Here is a 22,208-nt window from a genome sequence, read left to right on the forward strand (position 1 = left end):
GTGGTTATGGTTGTAGTGGTTGTGGAAAGGTGTTGTTGGTAATGTGGTGGTAATATAGTGGTGGTACTGGTGGTTGTGCTTGTGGACAAATGTTGGTAGTAGTAGTAGTAGTGGTGGTCCCGATTGTGGATGATTGATTGCAGTGGTTGTGGATGAATGGTTGTGGTGGTTGTGGATGAATGGTTGCGGTGGTGATAGTTGTGGATGAATGGTTGTGGGGGTGATGGTTGTGGATGAATGGTTGTGGTGGTGATGGTTGTGGATGAATGGTTGTGGTGGTGATGGTTGTGGATGAATGGTTGTGGGGGTGATGGTTGTGGATGAAATGGTTGTGGTGGTGATAGGTGATGAATGGATGGGGTGAAATGGTTGTGGGGGTGATGGGTTGTGGATGGAACTGGTTGTGGTGGTGATGGTTGTGGATGAATGGTTGTGGGGGTGATGGTTGTGGATGAATGGTTGTGGGGGTGATAGTTGTGGGTGAATGGTTGTGGGGGTGGTGGTTATGAACGAGTGTTGGTAGTAGTGGTAATGGTGGTGCTATACATTGTCTTCTCCTCTTCCTCCTATTCCTCTTCTTCCTCCTCCTCCTCCTCCTGTTCCTTCTTCCTCCCCTTCATCCTCCTCCTCCTTTTCCTTCCTTCCTCCTCTTCCTCCCCCTCCCTTGTCATCGTTCCCTCACAAAATGTGTGTCCATAACATATTATATTCCCTAATTATAATGTGCCACTCTTAACGTCGACCTCCTATGACACGCCCCTCTTAACGTCACGCCCCTCTTAACGTTCCCTTTTAATGTCACGCCCCTCTTAACGCCCCTTTTAACGTCACGCCCCTCTTAACGTCCCTCGTAACGTCGTCTCTCTCTCTCTCTCCTCCTTCAGGTCTACTGCGGCTTCAGGAGATCTTCCAGTCTATTAGGCCAGCGAGGGCGTCCTTCCAGATCCGTGTGGTGAGGCGAGTGGAGTCTGCTACGGATGCTCTCGGCTTCCTGAAGAGCCTTGAGAAGAACAACAGGTGAGGGTGGAGGATAACAGGTGTGGGTGGAGGATAACAGGTGTGGGTGGAGGATAACAGGTGTGGGTGGAGGATAACAGGTGTGAGTGGAGGATAACAGGTGTGGGTAGAGGATAACAGGTGTGGGTAGAGGGTAACAGGTGTGGGTGGAGGATAACAGGTGAGGGTGGAGGATAACAGGTGTGGGTGGAGGATAACAGGTGTGGGTGATGGCAGAATTGATGGGTTGTGATGGACAGGTAAGGGGAGAATTGATGAGAACTTACAGGTGATAGCAGGACTGATGAATGAAGGCGAAGTCATGATTGAGTAGATGAAGGGAGTGTTGGTGTAGAATGATTGACAAAACTAAGAATTGATGAAGAATTGATTGAAAGACACAGGTAAAGGAAGAGGATTTGTTGTGTATGATTGATTAGTTGATTAGGGAATGGTTGTGTGGTGGTGTGGTGGTGTGAATCTTGGTTGGTGTATTATGCTGGTTGGCCTTATTGGTTGTGGTGAAATGGTGTTTGTATAGATGTCCAATAGAAGTATACTTTAACTACACCCTCGCTACACCCTCGCCACACCCAACACGAGGGGAGTGGGTGGGGGGAGGAGAAGCGATACCACATTTTTTATAGTGTATAATGTTTTATGGAATCCCTGTGTTATGGTGCATTGTAAAAGTGAATGTTTATTATCGGACCAAAAAAGAAACAATGATATTTGATGCGGCATTTTTTTTTTATGTGAAATATCATCAGTGTTTAGGATATCGAAATAAAATGGTTCTCCGTCATATACGACACGCCGCCTCTACACACCGGTCCAGATATATTTCATTTTGATGACGTTTCAAATATTTTCGTTCCGTTGATCAAAGTTCCTGGTAAATTTACCTTGAATGGGATTGAGTCTTTTTTTTTTTTTTTAATAAACGGTAGTCACCTGTTATCTGTTGTACCGTTGTGATAACTGTGCGGGGATGTGGCTGGTGGTCCTGTCAGGGTTCACTTCACTCCACTACTGAATTTGTCAACACACTCACAATAGTTTCCCCTCTAGAGTAAAAAAACAAAACGCACAAGTAACGGTGAAAATAGACTTTAGGCTTAGGAACCAATCAAACTGCCTCATACTAAATCCTTCCGCTCTCAGAATTAATTGAAATTGCTTTTAAATCCGTATACTGAGTTTCGCTACACTTGGCTCTCTGTTGGAGGGGGGGGGGAGCAGGAGGTTTGTGAGGGGTAGGGGGGGGGGGACTCACTCAGCGGTTACGGGAACTCATAGTGTGACGGTGGCAATGTTACGGCCCTCACAATAAATTCCCATTGACCTAACCTTTTGATGTTGATTATCCGAGATGAAAAAATAATATTTATACAAAGGTTAAAACTACAAAACTACAAAACTACAAAACTACAAAAAAAAAATCTCTCTCTCAAAAATATATGATGCATGGAACCCGGGATAGAAAAGGCGGGAGGGTGGATTTCAAAATTTATTCATTGCGACTAAATTGTTTTGGAAGTGCAAATCAATCCAACATAATAACCTTTTGAAACCTGGCTTTAGTTATGTTAGTGTTGGTACTCCGCACACAGTCCCGTGATGGTAGAAGGTGTTGATGTTGGAGGTGTATGTTGTGTTGGAGGTGTATGTTGTGTTGGAGGTGTATGTTGTGTTGGAGGTGTATGTTGTGTTGGAGGTGTGCTGTTGTGTTGGAGGTGTATGTTGTGTTGGAGGTGTTTGTTGTGTTGGGGAGGTCAAAGTTGAGGTGGCGTTGTGTTGGAGGTGTTTGTTGTGTTGGAGGTGTTTTGTTGTTGGAGGTGTATGTTGTGTTGGAGGTAAATGTGTTGAGGTAATGAAGCTTGTGTTGAGTGTGTATAGTTAAAGGAGTATGTTGTATGGGAGGGGTATGTTATGTTGGTGTTGGAGGTGTTTGTTGTGTTGGTGCTGGAGGTGATTGTTGTGTTGGAGGCAAAAGTGTTGTGTTGGAGATTTTATTTAAATGGACCCCTTAATATGTTATCTTCTGGCTAGTGTTATATGTGAACGTATTTAGTCCCCAGGTGGTGAGGGGGAAGGTAGAGGAGTCAGGGGTGAGGGGGGATGAAGGGTAGAGGGGAGGGGTGAGGAGGACAGCTCAATAATTCCTTGACGATGGGTGGTGATGTTTTCAGTTCCCTTCCTCTATTGGTCATCCCTGAGTCGAGAGGATGTGTGTGTGTGTGTGTGTGTGTGTGTGTGTGTGTGTGTGTGTGTGTGTGTGTGTGTGTGTGTGTGTGTGTGTGTGTGTCGCCTTATCCTTCGTGTGAGCTTGGTTACACCTGAATTAGTGGACGAATTTTCTTGATCGTAGGTATTACTCGTCTAATTAATCTAACTCGGGGATTAAAGACGTTCGGGATTATTTCGTGTGTTCGACTTCTTATGGTCGCACACAGGCGACGTCTAGTTATGTATAAAATTAACTAAACTAACATGTGTCGTTGACGTCATCATTTCCTTGACGCAATTGTGATGGTTTTGTAGATACCGTCGTTTTATCAGCTGGTGCTCGTGACGTCATCAATTTTCTGACGTGGTTGTTACCGTCGTTAAATTAGATGGTACATATGACGTCATCATCGTTTTTCTGACGCAAATGTGATTGGTTTTTGTCATCGTATTCCGTCTTTAGTAACCATGACGTAGCACTTCTAGTTTTTCACTGCAAGTTTTGGATGAAAGAGTGACCTCATTATCTGGTCTCGTTTAATGTTTGGTTGAGAGAGAGAGAGAGAGAGAGAGAGAGAGAGAGAGAGAGAGAGAGAGAGAGAGAGAGAGAGAGAGAGAAATTCACCAACTGGTCACCTATTGAAGTATCTGACTTAGGAGACTCACCTGTCGTACACAAACACTAATATTTAGATACCTGAGTGGCCAGGTGTGGTGGACCAGGTGGTGGCAGGTGCACTCAGGTGAGGCAAGTGGGGGAGGGGGAGAGAGAAATGATGGATGGAGAGATATGGGGAGAAGTGGGGTGCTATGAAACATGGAGGGGGAGAGAGAGTAAATGGAGGTCGAGGGGGAGAAAGGGAGAGAGAGGAAGCTGAGGGAGAAAAGGGGAATAAGAGAAAGGATAGAGAGAAAGGGGGAGTAAATAAGATGGGCAGGAGGAGAGAAAGGGTGAGGGAATAAGAAGAAGAGCAGGGGGAGAGAAATGGGGAGGAAACGGAGAAGAGAGAGGAGGAGAAAACGAAGAGGGAAGAAGTTAATAGAAAGGGGAGTGGGAGATGAAAGGTGCAGAGAGAAAGTGAGAGATAGAGAAAGCCATTACTAGTGCGCGCATGTGTGTGTGTGTGTACGTGTTTGTTTATGTACAACCATGACCAAGTGTGTACATTAAGAAGTACAGAAGCACTTAAGTTACCCCCCCCCCCCTTACCTCCCTCCTCCTCCTCACTTGACCACCATCTTTAAGACGCTAAAAATAACACTTGTGGATTCCGGGCGTCTCATTCTCTCACCTGGCTGCCACTCCTTCAGGTAACTCCTGCCGTAAGGAGGTTGTTTAGACACCTACCTGATAACTTTGTTTCCCAGGTGTGATGTGCGTAGGCAAGTAGGGAGGGTTGGGTTGGAGGGTGAGGGGAAGGGGGTGGAGGGGAAGGAGGGTTGGGGGAAGGGGGTGGAGGGGAAGGAGGGTGTAGGGGAAGGGGGTGGAGGGGAAGGAGGGTGTAGGGGAAGGAGGGTGGAGGAGAGGGTAGGGAAGAGTAGAATGGGCAGGAAATAAGTTGTGATGGAAGAGGGGAGGAAGAGGAAAGGTTAGGAGGAATGTAAGAGGAGGAAGGAGGGGAGTAGGAGGGATCCCCAAAATGTAAACACTCATACCTACACATTCCTCAGACTACTCCAAGACCACATCAACATCACTGTAATATTATTTGATAAAACCACAAAAAACACATTCAACATTCTAAGGGGTATCATATATATTTGTCCATATTTACTTTATTAATACACATTCGATAAGGTTATACTCTATATATATATTTTGTACGGGAATGTTTATATGTTGATATATATTATGTTATTTCCTTCGTTCTTATCGGGGTGTTGAAGGTCCCAAGACGCGGCTGGTCGGGTGAGATGGTGAAGGTCTTATTATTGTTACTTTATATTATTTTCATTATTAGTTACGTATAGACAATTTTTATTCATGTTCTTGTTCTTCATGCTCTTGCTCTTCATATTCTTGTTCTTCATGTTGTTGTTCTTCATGTTGTTGTTCTTCATGTTCTTGTTCTTCATGTTCTTGTTCTTCATGTTCTTGTTCTTCTTGTTCTTCTTGTTCTTGTTCTTCTTTCTTCTTCTTCTGTTCTTGTTCTTCTTGTTCTTCTTGTTCTTGTTCTTCTTTCTTCTTCTTCTGTTGTTATTGTGAATATTTAAAGTTTCGGAATAGCAAAGGAGAAAAGTTAAGGTAATAACTCTTTAAAAATTTTTATGTTTGTCAGAGGCCAAACGAACCCTAGTGTGCCTTATTTACTTTCAACTTTCATATATACTATTTTTATTTCACCTTTTAAAATTATCTTCTAACAAAAAAAAAAAAATGTGGAAAAAATTATAAACTATTTCAGTTATCACAAGTGTACACAAAATAGCCTGTAAACCTAGTATGGTGTAATGTTAGGAGAGTATATTTTGGATAACATATCTCTGTTGACACACTGGTAACAAGAATTAAACTCAAACGCCGACCAAATGCTAACTTCCACACGCTAACTTCCACTCTGGGGGTGACTATAGCGTTGGTAAACATGTCACCTGAGTTTGCTACGAGATGGATAGGAATGTGTATTTGTTTACTGTTGTTTGTTGTTGTTTTTTTTTTTGTGTGACCGGGTATGTAAACATTGGCTCTCCTGGTGACGTCAGAGCTCGAGGGTGGTGATGGACGAGGGTTATCAGTTGTTGACATTTTGCTTAATGAAGGTGTTCGTTCACCTCTTGTCAACACCAAGCGCTGTGACCCTCCTGACAACGCCTTCAATGGTTGAACAGTCAGGTGATAAATACTGTTTACATGACAACAAGAATAAATGGGATTTTTCGGATCACATGATTAACACTTCAGCTTATTTTACCATTTTAGACTAACCACTATAACGCTAACCTAACCTAACCTTACCTAACCTTACCTAACCTAACCTAACCATCAATTGAGTCAAACTTCACAGAATCACCGCCAAAACTTCACAGAATCACCGCCAAAACTTCACAGAATCACCGCCAAAACTTCACAGAATCACCACCAAAACTTCACAGAATCACCACCAAAACTTCACAGAATCACCACCAAAACTTCACAGAATCACCACCAAAACTTCACAGAATCACCACCAAAACTTCACAGAATCACCACCAAAACTTCACAGAATCACCACCAAAACTTCACAGAATCACCACCAAAACTTCACAGACTCATCGCCAAAACTTCACAGAATCACCGTCAGTGAATTCAAAGAGTAACAGCGAAACTTCTTAGTGGATTCCTGCCATCCTCAGAAGCCCAGCCTTAAGCCACTGGTCTTAGAATCTTGCTGTAATAAATTCTCAGAGAGTCGTAAGAAGAAGAAGACCGCCGCTCAGATAAATTGTAAAATTCCCTACTTGATGAACCACCGTGAGGGATCCTCCGTGCTGTAGGAAGGCCCATTGTGTTGTTCTCTTCTCCTCCATCTTGTTGTTGTTCTCCTCCCCTCCATCTTGTTGTTGTTCTCCTCCCCTCCATCTTGCTGTTGTTGTTGTTCTCCTCCTCTTGTTGTTGTTTTCTTCCATCTTGTTGGTGTTGTTCTCCTCCACCTTGTTGTTGTTGTTGTTCTTTTTCTTCTTCTTCTTCTTCTCTTCTCTTCTCCTTTCTCTTCTCTTCTCTTCTCTTCTCTTCTCTTCTCTTCTCTTCTCCTTCTCTTCTCTTCTCTTCTAAGTTGTGTGGTTCTTCAGTTAAAAATCCCTCGTTTGTGTTGTTGTCGTGAGCAGGACGTACTGTACAAGGTCATAGGTTGAAGCCTTCGTTAACTTGTCATTTTCTGGTGTGTGTAGAATAAGTGTATTTACATAATGGTTAAAGGGCAAGAATCTCTTGCCTATTTACTCCAACACACACACACACACACACACACACACACACACACACACACACACACACACACACACACACACCAACCTCATTTAGGTTTTATCACCCATCTACCTGTGAAAGTCAAATGTACCTTACCTTACCTTACCTTACCTTACCTTACCTTACCTTACCTTACTGCTACCTTTCTCTACACTCTCACCCGTTCATCTTTTATGCTGGCGTGAAAATGTAGTAAGGTTCAATTTTTCTCTTGAATTTAATGTTACTGATGGCATTATTAACCCTGATTTTGTGAGCTTCATTAAATTGTCGAGTATTATTGTTTCTGTTTGATTAGGGATGATTGTGCGTTGGTTCAGGTAAAACTGTGTAATGTAAGGGAGAGTTGAAGAGTATTTCTACGTGAGGATGTAGAGGTTATGTCTGGTATTACCGAGTCCAGTGTGTATTAAGTTACCGTGAAGATCAGAGACATAAAACCTGGTGTATGGAATTTTTTTTTGCATTTTTTTTTTTTTACAAAGTGTTAGTAAGATTATGTTTTGTGGTAGTATCATCAACAACCATTACTATCACAACCACGTCGTTGCTACTACTGCCAACAACAACAAAACCACACCATCACCACCATCCTCACCATTAACCACAGTACACCACTACCAACAACAACCATCACCACAACACACCACTACCAACAACAACCACCACCACAACACACCCACTACCAACAACAACACCACCATACACTACCAACAACAACCACCACCAATACACCACTCACCAACAACAACCACTACCACAACACACCACTACCAACAACAACCACCACCACAACACACACCACAACACCAGTCAAACAACCACCACCAACAACATTTATTATCATCCTCCTCCGAAATCTAACTTCTCTTATCGTCATAGAACCACCCTCCCTCCTTCCATACCCTCCTCCTATCCCCTTCATTCCTCCCTTCCCCTTCCATTATAAAACACCCCAGCACAACACAAACCCAAACATTATCATAGGTTTCAAGTCTCTCCTCTCCCTCACCACCCCACCTCCTCACCCCATCCCTCTCACCCCCCCCACCCTAAACACCTCCTCACCCTTCCTCAACCACCTCACAACCCCCCCTTCACCCCCTCCACCCTCCCCTCTCCTCTGGTTGATGGAATCTGCTAACGCCGTACACTGCCTCGTGTCAGGAGCTACCAAGCATACTGATGGCCTGGTAATGTTGCCCCGGCGCTAAACGCACTTCTCATGGTTAAGCGGAGAATAATTCCGACATCAACAGTTGCATGTTGGAGAGTCGGGAAAAAATGGAGGAAATAAAAACGGAATTGAAAGTGGGGGAAATAATGTTTGTGGAATTAAGTCGGGAATGAAAATGATGAGTGATTGGGGGAATTATGTCGGGAATGAAAATGAAGAATGATTGGGGGAAATGATGTGTGGGAAGTAATTTATGACTAAAAATAAACAAGGAATAGGGAATAAAGTATGGGTATAAAGTCAGGAAGAAAAGCGGCGATTTAAAGTGGGAAATTATCGTGAGTAGAAAAAAAAAAGATTAAGGATGGAAAAAATAATGTAAGATAATAAACAGGGAGAAATAGAGTGGAGAATAAAGTAGGGAATTAAAGTAGGAGAAAAAAAAGGAAATATAGTTAGAATATTAGAAGAAAAAAACAGTAAATAAGGAAAATAATAGGTTGTTAAAGAGGAAATAAAATAAAACAAATGAGGGAAAGAAAAGTAGAGAATAAAAAGTAAAAGAGACAGACAGACAGACAGACAGACAGACAGACAGACAGACAGACATAGATTATGACAAAAAGAGGAAATGGTTGATTGAAGTGAGTGAGATAAGTGAAGGAAGACAGGAAGAGAGAAATAAAACAGAGATAAAGAGATGATTAAGGACACATGGAAGAGAGAGAGAGAGAGAGAGAGAGAGAGAGAGAGAGAGAGAGAGAGAGAGAGAGAGACTATGCCGACTTATATTAGTAATTTGGCTCCTATGCTTTCGGGGTTAAGTAAATGATGACTACCTAACCTAACCAAACCTAACCTAACCTAACCAAGCCTAACCTAATCTAACCTAACCTAACCTAACCTAACACTGTCATAATTAATAAAGATGGGAAGAAGCATAGACAGTGATAATGAGATAGAAGGAGAGATAACCGCTTACCTGATACATAAGTAAAGAAAAAAATAAGGAAAATTAAAGCGAAATAAGATAATAATGAAAAAATATATAATAGAGAAGGGTTAATAAAGGAGCAGTAAGACACGGTGATAAAGAGGAATTACCCCGATAACAAGAATAACAGAGGAAGAAGTAAAGAAAAGGGGGAGGAAATGGTGAGGAGGATAAATGGATAAATATGTAAATAGATAAAAATTGGGCCATCACTTCATCTTGGTGATAATGCGTATTCCATGTTTCGCCCCCGGGAGCTGTGGAGGAGGAGGGGGAAGAGGGGGGGGGTGGGGTGGAGGAGGGGAGGGGGAGGGAGGAAGGGGAGGAGGGGGGGTGGAGGGGTGGAGGGGTGGAGGAGGAGGTGTGGAGGGTGGAGGAGAGAGGAGGGGGAAGAGGGTGTACCTATCTGCAGGGAAAAGCATATCTTGATTCCTTCACACACACACACACACACACCACACTCACACTCACCTCGCACTTACACTCGGATTCTCTTCCTCGGTCGTCAAGTCGTCCTCCAACTCCACGCCAAGTTTTAGGGTTATGACCTAATACTCGAAGCCACAGATGATCCGACTAAGAGCAGATCAGGGGAGGAGGAGGAGGAGGAGGAGGAGGAGGAGGAGGAGGAGGAGGAGGATGTTTTGGGTGTAAAGTGTTTGGAGTGGTGTTGATGGATACGTCTCTCTCTCTACACTCAAGTTAAGGATATTACTTCCACAACATACCACAGTCCAATCTTCTTATCTGTGGTTGTTCCCTCACAGCCTCTGAGTTACTACAGAGTATTAACAAAATGTAAACATATTTGTACACTGTATATATATATTCTGGTCACATTTTGTCGCGTCTGTTTAAACCAGTGTTGAGGGTCATGTGTGTGTGTGTGTGTGTGTGTGTGTGTGTGTGTGTGTGTGTGTGTGTGTGTGTGTGTGTGTGTGTGTGTGTGTGTGTGTGTGTGTGTGTGTGTTTAGAATTTTACTATTTTGTTTTCCTCGTATCCTAAGAATGCAAAACCCACCCCAGCCTCTCAGTAGCAGGCAACACCCACCCTGGCCCTATCAGTAGCAGGCAACACCCACCCCGTCCCTATCAGTAGCAGGCAACACCCACCCCGGCCCTATCAGCAGGCATCACCCACCCCGGCCCTATCAGTAGCAGGCAACACCCACCCGGCCCTATCAGTAGCAGGCAACACCCACCCCGGCCCTATCAGTAGCAGGCACACCCCGGCCCTATCAGTAGCAGGCAACACCCACCCCGGCCCTATCAGTAGCAGGCATCACCCACCCCGTCCCTCTCAGTAGGAGGAGAGGAGAGGGGAGAGGAGAGGAGAGGAGAGGAGAGGAGAGGAGAGGAGAGGAGTAGTGGTGTTGGACTCAGTAAAATATGCAGTTAGGTCTTGCACGAGTCAGCCCGGCCCACTGCCTGCTGATGAGCGTGGGCTTTGAGGTGGGTTATTTAGTGACTGACTGACTGACTGACTGACTGATTAATTGACTTTGATTGGCTAACTGACTGACTGACTTACTGACTGACTGACTGATGGATTGAATGTTTAACTGACTCACTCACTAACTGACTGTCTTACTGAGAGAATTTTTCATCATCTTATCACCAAATTCTTCATTACTCCTCTAGAATTTATTTCTGGTCTTGTGTATTAGCGGAACCTCAGAATTAGATTGAGTACGATGACGTAATCTCATGAGTACAGAGGTCTTGTACTCAGGGGGATAAGACATGGTATATAAGAGATTAAATATTGTACTCAAGGGTATTCAGTCGTCGTACTCGGGGACAAAGATATCTTACTAAGTGGATTCATAGTACTCAGGATAAAGGCATTGTACTCAAAGGGTTAAATTTTACTCGAGTGAAAATTAAGTCTTTTTAAATTGTGTTTTAATGAGAGTTTCGGTTTATTATTCGTGTTTATATATTTTTAGATGGAGTATAAACCTGTGTGTGATTTATATTCGATTTATTTAAGGATTTATATAATGTTATTAATGTTTATGATTCAGATTTGTATATTAAAGGTTCAAAATTATCGTAAGTAATTTATGTATGTATAATTAGTAAAGTTCTGAATTAATTAGACATCTTGATACACATATTGGTATACATATTATAAGTAAGGTGTTTTTAATTAATTGTGTAGAGGAAAGTTTATATATTTCTATTATGACTTTTTCTCTACTTGAACAACTTTGGTCTTTATATACGTTCAATAAAGTACATAATTGCAAAAGGTAAAAGTTGGCGTATTAAATATGAAGAAAAAACAGTGAAAACTATGACAAAAATCACATCCAAACTCATTCTCATAAGCCTTAATGTCTGCAATTTTTCCGGAAATAATAATTCAATTTTTTTCAATTAATATTTTTGACCCATTAAGTTCATAAATCTTATTGCGTATGAAATAGTCCACCGTTGTGTCAGAATTAATCCTGATTTTTTAAAAAGATTAGTTTTTTTTTTCCCGTCTACTATACGATATTTTTTTAGGGCGGCTGGGTACGATAAATTTGAGGTTTAATAATGCAGAACACAGTTGGGAAATATCACTATTGTCAGTTCATTGTTTTGGATTTGCAAATTTCGCGTCGTTCCTAAATAACTCGACCCGCTTTCAGTCTGTGTTTAAAGTGTTATGTGAATACGAATTGCCGGGGTGTGGGGGGATGTGGGTGTGTGGGGACGGGTGGGGGTGTGTGTGTGTGTGGGAGCGCGGGTAGGGATGGTGGTTTGTAGGGTTAGGGGTGTGGGTGTGTAGTGGGGGCGTGTGTAGTGGGGGCATGTGTGGGCGTGGGGTATGGCATAGAAGGGTACGTGGAGGCGTGTAATTTCTTTGTCAATGTTTTTTTTAAGTTAGTCATGTTGAAATGTTTATAAAATAACTCTCCATAAACTTTAATGAAAATCTAGATGAAATACTTTATTAAACAATTGACAACATAGAAATATTTTATAGAGTATCTGATGGTGAAATACACATTGTCTATAGTGAAATTAAAACAAAACAAGTAATCGTCAGCCACCTTTAAATAGTGACCTGGGACGTACACTTGATCACCTTGTTATGTCACCCACTAACTACTCTCACCTCTTCTTAATTGTCTTTATTTTGTCTTTCTTATAAACATATGTCAGAATATCTCACCATCAGCACTAATGTTTTAAACCTTCTGATTGCTAAAGGTTCCTCAACGCTGAAGAATGCCGTCCATAACACACAGAGAATTAAAGAGAAGTGACGATTGTGGAGTACTGAGTGACCCTAACGTGAGAGAGAGAGAGAGAGAGAGAGAGAGAGAGAGAGAGAGAGAGAGAGAGAGAGAGAGAGAGAGAGTGTTTCTGCCACCACTCTGTATACATATATTTTTTACTGTAGTTCTCACCATCAGCTGTCCACTATACACGTACAAAATTATAAATAACACTTTAAAAATATTCCAAATATATAGTATTATATTTGTCGACAGAATATTCTCCATTTAGATACAACAATTAAAAAGAGACTCGGAAAATATTTTATACACGGTGGTCGAGAAGTCCCTGTGCACCTGTGATTATTAATTCCTTGTTTGACCTGCATTGTCAATAATTACAGGTGCACAGGGACTTCTTGATCACCCTGAATATCACCTGACAAGACCATTAATTAACTTTTTCAAGGGAGTATTTAATTTTATAACACCTCTTAATTAATGACCATATGCTATGTCATTAACCTGGATAATTAAATAGTATTAATTACTTAAATTTTATAAAATGTATCTAATTGTTATAGTGAAGATTTAATGTCTATGAAATAAAGTTAAACTCTACTTATGGTACTAAGATTATAACTGAATTGTGGTGGAAGATATTGAAGTGGTATTAGTTGTTGTAATTGTGGTAGAGGTTGTGGTAGCTGTTTTTGTTGTGGTTGTAGTAGTGGTTGTAGTTGTGGTAGTGGTTGTAGTTGTGGTAGTGTTAATAGTATTGTTAATGTAAATAATAATGGTGGAATTAGTGATGAGCTGACAGTAGTAATGTTAATCTGACCGTAGAAAAAAAAGTTAATCTGACCGTAGAAAGAAAGTTAATCTGACCGTTCTATTAAAGTGCTGTAGGTGTAACACTGGTGAGGAGGATTACGGTACACTGGTGAGGTGGATTACGGTACAGTGGTGAGGTGGATTACGGTACACTGGTGAGGAGGATTACGGTACACTGGTGAGGTGGATTACGGTACACTTGTGAGGTGGATTCCGGTACACTGGTGAGATGGATTACAGTGGTGAGATGGATTACGGTACAGTGGTGAGATGGATTACGGTATGAGATGGATTACGGTACAGTGGTGAGGTGGATTATGGTACACTGGTGAGGAGGATTACGGTACACTGGTGAGGTGGATTACGGTACAGTGGTGAGGTGGATTACGGTACACTGGTGAGATGGATTACGGTACACTGGTGAGGTGGATTACGGTACACTGGTGAGGTGGATTACGGTACACTGGTGAGGTGGATTACGGTACACTGGTAAGGTGGATTACGGTACACTGGTGAGGTGGATTACGGTACACTGGTGAGGAGGATTACGATACACTGAACTCCCTAGATACTATCAAACATTTTTTTTAGGGTTTAACTGACGTAAATTTATACTCATCATCACTAACATAATTTCAAATAATAACTAGGATAATATAATCTAGTAATATAATCGAGAAAAATATAATCTAGAGAAATATAGAGAAAATACTTGATATATATATATAATCCACATATATAATTTATTCTTAAAAAAATATTATTGACAATTATAATCACAATATTTTTTTTATGTCACCTCAATGTTATGTAGTTAATTATTAAGGAAGCATAAAAGACAAATAATCTCCTTTAATAGGCCTAAAACTCCTTTAATAGGCCTAATATATTACAAAAGATAACTACTTCACTTAGGCTTTTAGATGATGAGCGTTGGATAAGCTGGATTGAATCTTGTCTGAAAATCGAAATTAAAATATTATTTTTTTTACCCCGTATGCAAATTAGTATCTCTTATTCCATGAACAAGTATCAATAATCAGTTGTTCATTATCTGGGAATAAGTAGAGTAGCAGTATTTAAGGATTAGCAGTGTATAAAGATTAGCAGTGTGTAAAGATTAACAGAGACGAGGTGGAATTCATAGCCTGTATTAACCCTTGTGGCGACTGTGTGGTGTTTTCACTGCGTCGGGACTGAGGGAAAAATTTTAGAATAATTGGACTGGTGGTGGTGGTAGTTTTGGTGATGATGGTAGTAGTAGTAGTAGTAGTAGTAGTGATAATGATGCTGGTGTTAGTAGTAGTAGTAGTAGTAATAGTGGTTGGATTAGATCGGTTCATGGTCGTACACAGTAACTATTTCATGCCCCTTAAATTACCTAGCAACAGAGAATTGGCAGTAGTTTAAGTTTTCTACCTACAGATACATCTGGTGTGTGTATGTGAGTCTGGGGAGAAATTATAACGACATATAACAATACACAGGAGGATATATCAAAGGATTTCGTCCAGTTCCAAATTATTAAAAAAAAATAAAAATAACGATACTTTTTGGACAGAACTTGAGCGGTTCTGTTCGTGAGGGTGACAGTGGTAGTAGTAGTGGTAGTGGTAGTGGTAGTGGTAGTAGTAGTAGTAAGTTTGTTGACAGAATATTATTATTATTATTATTATTGTTTTTGTTGTTGTTAGTACTTGTAGTATTATTGGCAATAGTGTATGCAAAAATACCATAATTATTTTTCAAACTACTACTACTACTACTACTGTGACACAAATAGTTGCAGCAATAATCGTAGTGGCAGTATAGGTTGATCAATGAGGAGTATTTCCCTTCCTCGTATTATCTTTACCATGGTATAATGTCGTCCCATTCACAAAATAAATCCCCCGCATCTATTCACAGTCCGCGGTCATGGATTTTATCTATCACCCTTGCAACTGCCGGACAGCTTGCATACTGATACGTATCCCCTTTGGTAACGGCAGTATTGCTTTTATAGGGAAATGCTGCGTCTTGATTCTCGTAAGGGGGGTGGGTGGAGGGGGAAGGAGAAGAATGGGAGGGAGGGTTAAGGGAGGAGAAAAGGCCAAGGAGGAAGAGCTGAGGTTAAAGGTGAGGAGGAGAGGAGGGTTGGAAGTTGGAGAGGAAGAGGAGGAGGAGGTTGAAGAGAAGAGAAAGGGAAGAAGGGGGAATGAAGGAGGTTGAGGGTGTGGATGGATCTTGGAGTACACACACGTACACACTACTACTACACACACACACACACACACACACACACACAACACACACACACACACACACACACACACACACACACACACACACACACACACACACACACACACACACACACACACACACACACACACACACACACACACACACACACACACACACACACACACACACACACACACACACACACACAATCCTCCTCCCACCCCCTCTCAACGTTCTTATCCATCCACTCAAAACTCATTTAGGTGAGTGAACGTTTCTCATAGTTTGTGAGTTAGGTTAACTTAAGGATGTTGAAGCCTTAATTACCTGGTAAACATCACAACAGCGAGAGACGACCACAGGAAATTGAGTTTGAGTTTTTTGCAAATTAATCCCCCGAGAGAGAGAGAGAGAGAGAGAGAGAGAGAGAGAGAGAGAGAGAGAGAGAGAGAGAGAGAGAGAGAGTCGCAAATCACTTAAATTTTTGTGTCTAGTTTCCGTGAAAAATCCTGGAAGGTGATAGAAGTAGAGGAATGCGTATAGGTAGAGCATGTATATAGATGGAAGTATGTATATAGATGGAAGTATGTATATAAGTGGTTGTATGTATATAAGTGGAGGGATATATACAGCTAATAAACAAACTAATATATAAAAAAGTTCATTACTCCACCAAAATCACTTCCTTTTCCACTATAAAATATTAAAATAACATCTTATGGCAAAAAAAAACAGGAATTAGGTCATAAAAATCAAGAGTTTACAAATCTAACTAAATTCAGAGAGGTAAAAAACTCCTAACTTGAGCCAGCAGAAAAAAAAATGAAAATCCCTTACAGCTCACAACAACGCAACAGCGATTTACGTAAACAAAAACAAAATTTCCGTAACGCGAAAACATAAACATCGATATTTTTTTCTGTATTTACACGTGTGCAAAAATTGAGGGGCCATGTCACAGTAAATTAGACAGTGTCACGGGGGTGGGGGGGGATGCATATATGAATTATAATTTTTTTTATTTTTTTTTGTTTCACATAAGTTAAATTTGTGGAGTTGGGTGATAAAAAATATTCCTTGACATTCGGTTATAATTTTTTGTCGAAGTAAAGGTCATGTATGATTGGTTTATTTTCAAGTGAATGTATGGGCTTTCATTATTCATTTGTGTGTGTGGTTTATAACGTGAAGATCATTGTAAGTTATGTCAGGAAGAAATAACATGAAGAACACTCACTAAATATTCATTGTAGATTATGTTAAAATACTTGAAATTCATTGTTATTTATGTAAGATTTAATATCACGAAAAATCACTCGAATTTCGTTGTTAAATCTAGTCAGAAAAATAACACGAGAAAAAACTAATTAAATTACCTATGTGACTGTCAGGTAAATGGTGCTAGATTGTCAACAGTGTCCAGGGAATATTGTGTGCTGCTGTACACTCACCTTGCACGTATAACCAGGAACACACACACACACACACACACACACACACACACACACACACACACACACACACACACACACACACACACACACACACACACACACACACACACACACTCTCTCTCTCTCTCTCTCTCCAGTCTATCGTAGTTCCTCCGAGTGCCATAATCACCTGCCCTCCTGTAACCATCATCATCAACAGTGCCACTCTCACCAACACTCACCAACACCCACCAACACCCACCAACACCCACCAACATTCACCAACACTACCAACACTCACCAAAACTCACCAATACCCTCAACACTCACCAACACTCACCAACATTCTCACACTAACACCACCAACGCTCGCCAGAGAGAGAGAGAGAGAGAGAGAGAGAGAGAGAGAGAGAGAGAGAGAGTGAAAAGGAAATTAATATATTGTTGTCTCTTCTTCACGTAAACAACCTCCTGACGCTTGTTGTACCTTCGATGAACCAATCAGAACCAATTATGGATACAATCTGATTTCCGGGAGGGAGGAATTATTAGAAGTGTTGATGAGGTTGGTACGTTTGTGTGTGTGTGTGTGAGAGAGAGAGAGAGAGAGAGAGAGAGAGAGAGAGAGAGAGAGAGAGAGAGATCAGTAAGTACACACACAGGGCTCAATACGTACACACACACGGCTCAATAGGTTTACATACTGGGTTCAATACTCACACACAGGAATTAACATGTGCACACACACAAACATACATGTCTCAACATGTACATTGTACATATACAGAGTTTAACACGTACATACACAGGGCTTACGATGTACACATGATTGGTTCAACACACACGCACACACACACAGAGGGCTCAATAAATACACACATAGGAATCAATACATACACACACAGATCTCAATATACACACACACACACACACAGATCTCAATATACACGCACACTCAGATCTCAATATACACGCACACACAGATCTCAATACATACACACACAAACATACAGATCTCAACACACACACACACACACACACACACACACACACACACACACACACACACACACACACACACACACACACACACACAGGCCACCAGAGTTGAGTGGTGGTGTGGTATCAGGTTAACCTCCCTCATACATATTAATCACTACCTTTCACACTCAACTTTTGTCCAACACCCAAATTATAACTTAGTTGGTCAAATTAAGTCTGGGAAATATGTTGTATAAAACTAACTCTAAATTATAATGGGTTTGATATGGTCCCTTGGGCAAATGGGTCGACTCGGGGGGGCTAGAATATATGTTAATGACTTTTTTTGTTTTACTTATTTTTGTTATTAGGTTTTTGTAAATGTGATGGTTTATTTGCTTTTTTTTGTAGAGATTATTTATGCTTTTGTTGATATTTACGTTTTTTGTAGAATATAATAGTATTTTGTGTTTTATTATTCAGGAAAAAAATATTATGACCGTCTTTTGGAAGTGGGATTCGTATGTTTTTAATGAAGACTTCTTAGCGTTAGAGCATTATGGCTGGCACTGTGCTGGAAGAGGAGAAGAAAAAGAAGAAGTGGGGAAGAAGAAGAATTGAAGAAGTGGAGAAGAAGAAGAAGAAGAAGTGAAGAAGAAGAAGTGAAGAAGAAGTAGAAGAAGAAGTGAAGAAGTGGAGAAGAAGAAGAAGTGGAGAAGTGAAGAAGAAGAAGAAGTGAAGAAGAAGAAAAAGTGCAGAAGAAGAGGAGGGGAGAAGAAGAAGTGGAAAGAAGAAGTGGAGAAGAAGAAGTGCAGAAGAAGAGGAGGGGAGAAGAAGTGGAGAAGAAGTGAAGAAGAAGAAGAAGAAGAAGAAGAAGAAGAAGAAGTGAAGAAGAAAAAGTGAAGAAGAAGAGGAGGGGAGAAGAAGAAGTGGAGAAGAAGAAGTGGAGAAGAAGAAGAAGAAGTGCAGAAGAAGAGGAGGGGAGAAGAAGAAGTGAAGACGAAGAAGAAGAAGAAGAAGAAGAAGAAGAAGAAGTGAAGAAGAAGAAGTGAAGAAGAGGAGGGGAGAAGAAGAAGTGGAAAAGAAGAAGTGGAGAAGAAGTGCAGAAGAAGAAGAAGAAGATACTAACATAGTCACCCAGCTCACTTTACTAGATTATTGGAATGTCATTAACAAATTCGCAATAGTTATCAGAATATTCAAATCCTTACCCCATGACGATTGATGTATCCGCATACCGATTCATGATATTTAATCCCTATTTTCCTATTCACATACAACCACACAACATAACCCATTTTAGTTTAGGGAATCACTCCTATTTGTCTAGTAACCACGTGACCTGTAGAATAATTTAAGGGGTGTGTTACGATTGGCTCCTGTAAGTAAGAGAGAGAGAGAGAGAGAGAGAGAGAGAGAGAGTATAATCAATATGTGTGTAAGTGTGTGTGTGTGTGTGTGCGTGTGTGTGTGTGGGGGGCGAAAAAGGAAAGAAATCGAGAATGGGAGGGAAATGGGTAATCTGGAAGAGATGGGGAAGAGAGAGGAAGGGAAAGAAGAGGAGGAAGGGGCGGGGTAGGAGAGGGGGAAGTGATGAGGGAAGGAGGGAGAGGGAATTGAAGTAAGGAGGGAGGAAGGAAAGTGTGTGTGTGTGTGTGTGTGTGTGTGTGAAATAAACTCTCTGTGTGTATGTGTACATTACGGCGTGTGTATCTCAGTCTTAGTGTTTGTGCACTTCTATATTTATGTGTCTGCAGCAGTATGCGGTAGTGTTACACATACATACACACATTATATATACAGTATACACGTGTGTATTTATGGATATGCATATTTTTACATGTGTAAATGTATATATGAGTGCGTGCGTGCGTGCGTGCATGCATGTACGCACGTGTGTGTATGTGTGTGTGTGTGGCAGGGGGGGGGGGGCGTCACACGGGATCAATAGAGGGTTGTTGACAGTCGCTTAACTCCTACAGTAGGTTGAGGCCGCCCCGGGCAACAACTGCTGCCCTCAAGTACTCAGCTGGACACTGCCAAGCTTAACACTACCAAGCTTAACACTACCAAGCTTAACATTCCCCTTTACTGTGTGACCAATAAAGCTGACACCTGGCCGTGGTAAGCTGGGTAATTGAGAAGGTGGATTTTAAACTTGGACCTTCTAAGCTGTGGGTAACTCGAGTCTTAGGTGTGAATTCAGCTTACTTGCATTATTTAAGGCCAGCCTAAGGCCCTAAGCTGTGGGTAGAGTTTAAATTACAGCAAGGACCAAACTAAGCTGGGATAATTGAGTAGGTTGTGATTAAATCCAAGTTACATTTTGTAGCATTAATTCCAAACTAAGCTGAATAAAAGCCCAAATCCCCAAACTAAGCTGAATAAAAGCCCAAATCCCCAAATTAAGCTGAATAAAAGCCCAAATCCCCAAATTAAGCTGAATAAAATGAACCGCATCAATTTAAACTAAACTAAGCTGGATAAAACAAAGTCTCTCGAAGTAAAATCCTAATTAAACTGGATTAATAGAAGTTCAGATTAATCCTTTTATATTTGCATCTAGGAACCTGATGGGAGTTTTTATACATACTTATACATAAATAGGTAGTATGTGTGTATAGTTGTATATATTCCTATACTATACAAAGTTATTTAAAGCGAAGAAAATACATATTAAGCCCTCAAAGACAACTTGTGTGTGTATTAGCGATGAGAATAGAGAATCCTGTTTGAATCTCTCTCTCTCTCAGTTCCGATTGTCGCTCAAATTAGTGACCATCTTTTAATATAAACTATTAAATAATTCAACAAAACCCCTGTACATTTCGCCAGCTATGACCACACATGGGTCCTTTTGTCATATATGTAAGCTAACTTATAGCTTCTCCAACAGATAAAGCTAATGCGTAGTTTTCTTGCAGGTATAGTTAACTTGTAGCTTCTACGACAGGTACAGGTAACTTGGGTCTAAGCTAAGATAATTTGCCCTATTGCTTAACGTAAGATTACATTGTTTATTTGTCATGAGCGTGTGAAGAGTAAGGAAGGTAAAGTTGACTTGGTAGTTGGTTATGTGGGTGTCAGTTTATCTTGGTATCTGGGTGTCGGCATATCTAGGTGTCAGGTGTGTCAGTACATCTCGGTGTTAGGGTATCAGTATATATGGATTTTAGGGTGTCAGTATATCTCGGTGTCAGAGTGTCAGATTATCTAGGTATCTGGGTGTCAGGATGTCAGTTATCTTGGTATATATATCTGGGTGTCAGGGTGAACAAGAGTTTACCTGAACGATGACTGCCAGCATCTCGTAAGTTAAAAACATTCATCTGACTGGTGGTGTCAGACTCAAATAACTGGTGGTATCAGACTCATGTAACTGGTGGTGTCAGAATTCCTGTAGCTGGTGGTATGAGTGGTGTTACCAGAACTCCTCTAGATGATGGTGTCAGAGCTCCTGTAAATGGCTCACTACAGCTAAGGTGACAAATGGTGTAAATGGTGTTGAAGTTACTCTGATACTCTACTGTACCGACCAAATGGCGTCAGAACCGCTGCAAGACTCTAGTTAACAAACCTTAGTCAGACAAAATACAATATAAAGGAGAAATTGCTGTCAGTATGGCGTCAAAATTACTATAAGACTCCAATTAACTAAGACAATAAAATAATGCTTTCAAAATGGCGTCAGAGTTACAATAAGACTCTAGTTAACTAAAGTGGTTTCCCTAATCTCTCGTTAAGACAAGATACTGTAAATATATATATAACTTACAAATTTCCCAGAGTCGTGTCTTGGCTCTACCCAGCTGGTCACGAGAGTTTCCATCAAGAGTTAAACCACTTTGTTGCTGCCCACAGGTGGCTCGCCTCGGCTACCACCTGCCACCACCTGTTTTATCTCCGCCCACGATAATCGTCTGTCTGTATATTAGAGCAAAAGCCTTCAACCCAAGAGACGGAACTATTATGGTATGAGGCTGTCTATCCCAGTGTCTGTCTATCTGTCTATCTGTCTGATTTAATTATCTGAGTCAGGGTGTGTCTGTCTGTCTGTTTATTTTCGTTTTTTTCGTTTTTTTTCGTTTTCGTTTTTTTTCGTATATTTTACTTTTTATCGCTATTTCGTTTATTTTATATATTTCTTGTTTTCTTTTTTCTTTTTTCCTTTTTTTTC

General features: G+C 40.9%; 1 protein-coding gene across 1 annotated transcript in view; it reads left to right on the forward strand.

Annotated features, from left to right (window-relative positions):
• Positions 1-22,208, forward strand: part of LOC121859460 (glutamate receptor 1-like) — a gene marked incomplete at its 3' end in the record, with an annotated part of 289,141 nt that overhangs the window by 10,751 nt on the left and 256,182 nt on the right. The window contains exon 2 of the mRNA XM_042356285.1: positions 885-1,017. Within this exon, the coding sequence (XP_042212219.1) occupies positions 885-1,017 (133 nt within the window). The remainder of the gene's footprint in view (positions 1-884; positions 1,018-22,208) is intronic.

This window comes from Homarus americanus, unplaced genomic scaffold (assembly GCF_018991925.1).
Source record: "Homarus americanus isolate GMGI-L3 unplaced genomic scaffold, GMGI_Hamer_2.0 scaffold55256, whole genome shotgun sequence".
NCBI lineage: Eukaryota > Metazoa > Arthropoda > Malacostraca > Decapoda > Nephropidae > Homarus > Homarus americanus.